The sequence below is a fragment of the Chrysochloris asiatica genome, unplaced genomic scaffold (genome assembly GCF_000296735.1).
Source record: "Chrysochloris asiatica unplaced genomic scaffold, ChrAsi1.0 scaffold00680, whole genome shotgun sequence".
Classification (NCBI taxonomy): domain Eukaryota; kingdom Metazoa; phylum Chordata; class Mammalia; order Afrosoricida; family Chrysochloridae; genus Chrysochloris; species Chrysochloris asiatica.
Window position 1 is genome coordinate 144918 of NW_006409198.1, and position 2085 is coordinate 147002.

The 2085-nt window shown below is 35.9% G+C and overlaps 1 protein-coding gene across 1 annotated transcript; it reads right to left on the reverse strand.

Annotated features, from left to right (window-relative positions):
- Positions 1–377: 377 nt before the first annotated feature.
- On the reverse strand, positions 378–1310 carry LOC102826884 (olfactory receptor 14C36-like). The gene has a single exon (XM_006877935.1). The coding sequence runs from the start codon at positions 1308–1310 to the stop codon at positions 378–380; it is 933 nt and encodes a 310-aa protein (XP_006877997.1).
- Between the last annotated feature and the right edge of the window lie 775 nt (positions 1311–2085).

Below are 2085 nucleotides of genomic sequence, written 5' to 3' on the forward strand. Positions count from 1 at the left end.
ATTATCAACAGTTTTCAGATGCTATTTTCCATAACCAAAGGAATACTTTAAGCTTATAAATTGAGCCTTGCTCTTTTCATTGTGGACAAAATCAAATCATAGTTTGTCTATTATAGGACTTTCTAGATAATTCTAATGAGATATTTACCAAAGATAAGTCTTTGTAATTATGTTTTAGATCTCAGGAAATGAGCATTTCTGGATGGAAATAAAATATATCAACATACAAATGTACAGTTTAATTAAAACACATAATATAGTGAATATTAAGTGAACTCAAGCCAGGTACTAAATATTGGAAATAGGTAAGAAAGCTAAGTTTGAAGTATTCTAAATGAATATTATCACAGTAAAAACATCTTGAATTAATAATATTATCATTTTCCTGAATAGAGCTTTCTATTCATAATTCTCCATACAGCCATCTTTATTTGCTTGTTCCGAAGACTATAGATAATAGGATTTAGGAAAGGAGGGACTACAGAGTAGAACACAGAAGTGATCATGTCCTGAATTGAAGGTGAGTTGGAAGTTGGCTTCATATACACAGCAGCACCTGAACTGAGAAAGACTGTTACCACGAGAATGTGTGGAACACAGGTAGAAAAAGCCTTTCTTTGTTCTCTGATTGGAAACTTGAGTACTGTAGAAAGTATGCGAACATAAGACATGATGATTAAGGAAAAACAGCCACCTGAAAACATGACTGAAGACACAAAAATTACAATCTCATTAATGAAAGTGTCAGAGCAGGATACCTTCAACAAAGAAGGCATATCACAGAAAAATTGTTGGATTATGTTGGATTGACAGAAGGAAAGACTGAATGTGAGGCCTGTGTGTAATCCTGAGTACATGAGACCACTGAGTAAAGAGACCAGAGACATCTGTACACAGACTTGAGGGTTCATAATCACAGGATAGTGGAGAGGATGGCAAATAGCTACATAACGGTCTCGGGCCATGATAGTGAGGAACACAAGTTCTACAGAAGCAAACAAAAGTACAAGGAATATCTGAGTTGCACATCCAACCAAGGAGATAACCCTACTTTCAAGTAGAAAGATAATACATGCTTTAGGTACAGTGACAGAAATGTAGCACATATCCAGGACGGACAGAGTTCTTAGGAAGAAATACATGGGGGTGTGAAGACTCTGGTCAAGGGTGGTGACTGTGACAATGAGAAGGTTCCCCAGCAGTGTTGCCAAGTAGGTCAGTAGAAATAGCACAGAGTGCAAGACTCTTAGTTCCCACACATCAGAAAATCTTGCAAGCAGAAAATCAGTCACTGTGGTAGAATTAGGCATCTTTAGGAAGTCTTCTTTTGCCCAGAGAAACAGATAAGAATCCTAAATATACAGGGAATAAATACATGAAAGCAATCTTAAGAATGTTTTTGTTTTAAAATTTATCCAAATTTATTCCATCTAATTGGTACTGATTATTAGGAAAAAATATGAGGTTGCCTTTTCCTCTTTTCTCAATATGTGTGTAATTTATTTCCAAGGTAGTTGTATTATATTAAAAATAAGTTACAATACAACATATTATATCACAAAAATGTTTCTCTGCTATGCATAGAGTTTTCAGTGACTAGCGATTCAGAAGTAGTTTGTCACTCTTTCTTCCTAGTCTGTCTTTGTTTTATAGCTCATCTGAAACCTTTCCACCATGGGTGACCCTGCTGGTAATTTAAAACACCGGTGGCATAGCCCTCAGAATCACAGCAACTCAAACCACCACAGCACGACAGACAAACGAGTGGTGGCCTTTTGGTTTTATGTCTATGCTGTATCTTTAAATTTCAATGTCAATCTTGATACAATCCTGATATAATCAAGATACATATAAAATATAAACAAGATACAATCAAGATGTCCTCTCCTAATCCTATCAATCCTGGCATAATCCTATCAATCCTGATATAATCAAGATATATATAAGATATAATCAAGATACAATCAAGATGCTCTCTCCTAATCCTATCAACCGTGGTTGTTGTTGTTGTTGTTGTTGTTGTCAGGTTCCATCGAGACGGAACCGACTCATAGCGACCCCATGCACAGCAGAACGAAACAATGT

Excerpts from the sequence above, each read along its gene's own strand:
- LOC102826884 (XM_006877935.1), bottom strand. The coding sequence starts at position 1,310 with ATGCCTAATTCTACCACAGTGACTGATTTTCTGCTTGCAAGATTTTCT.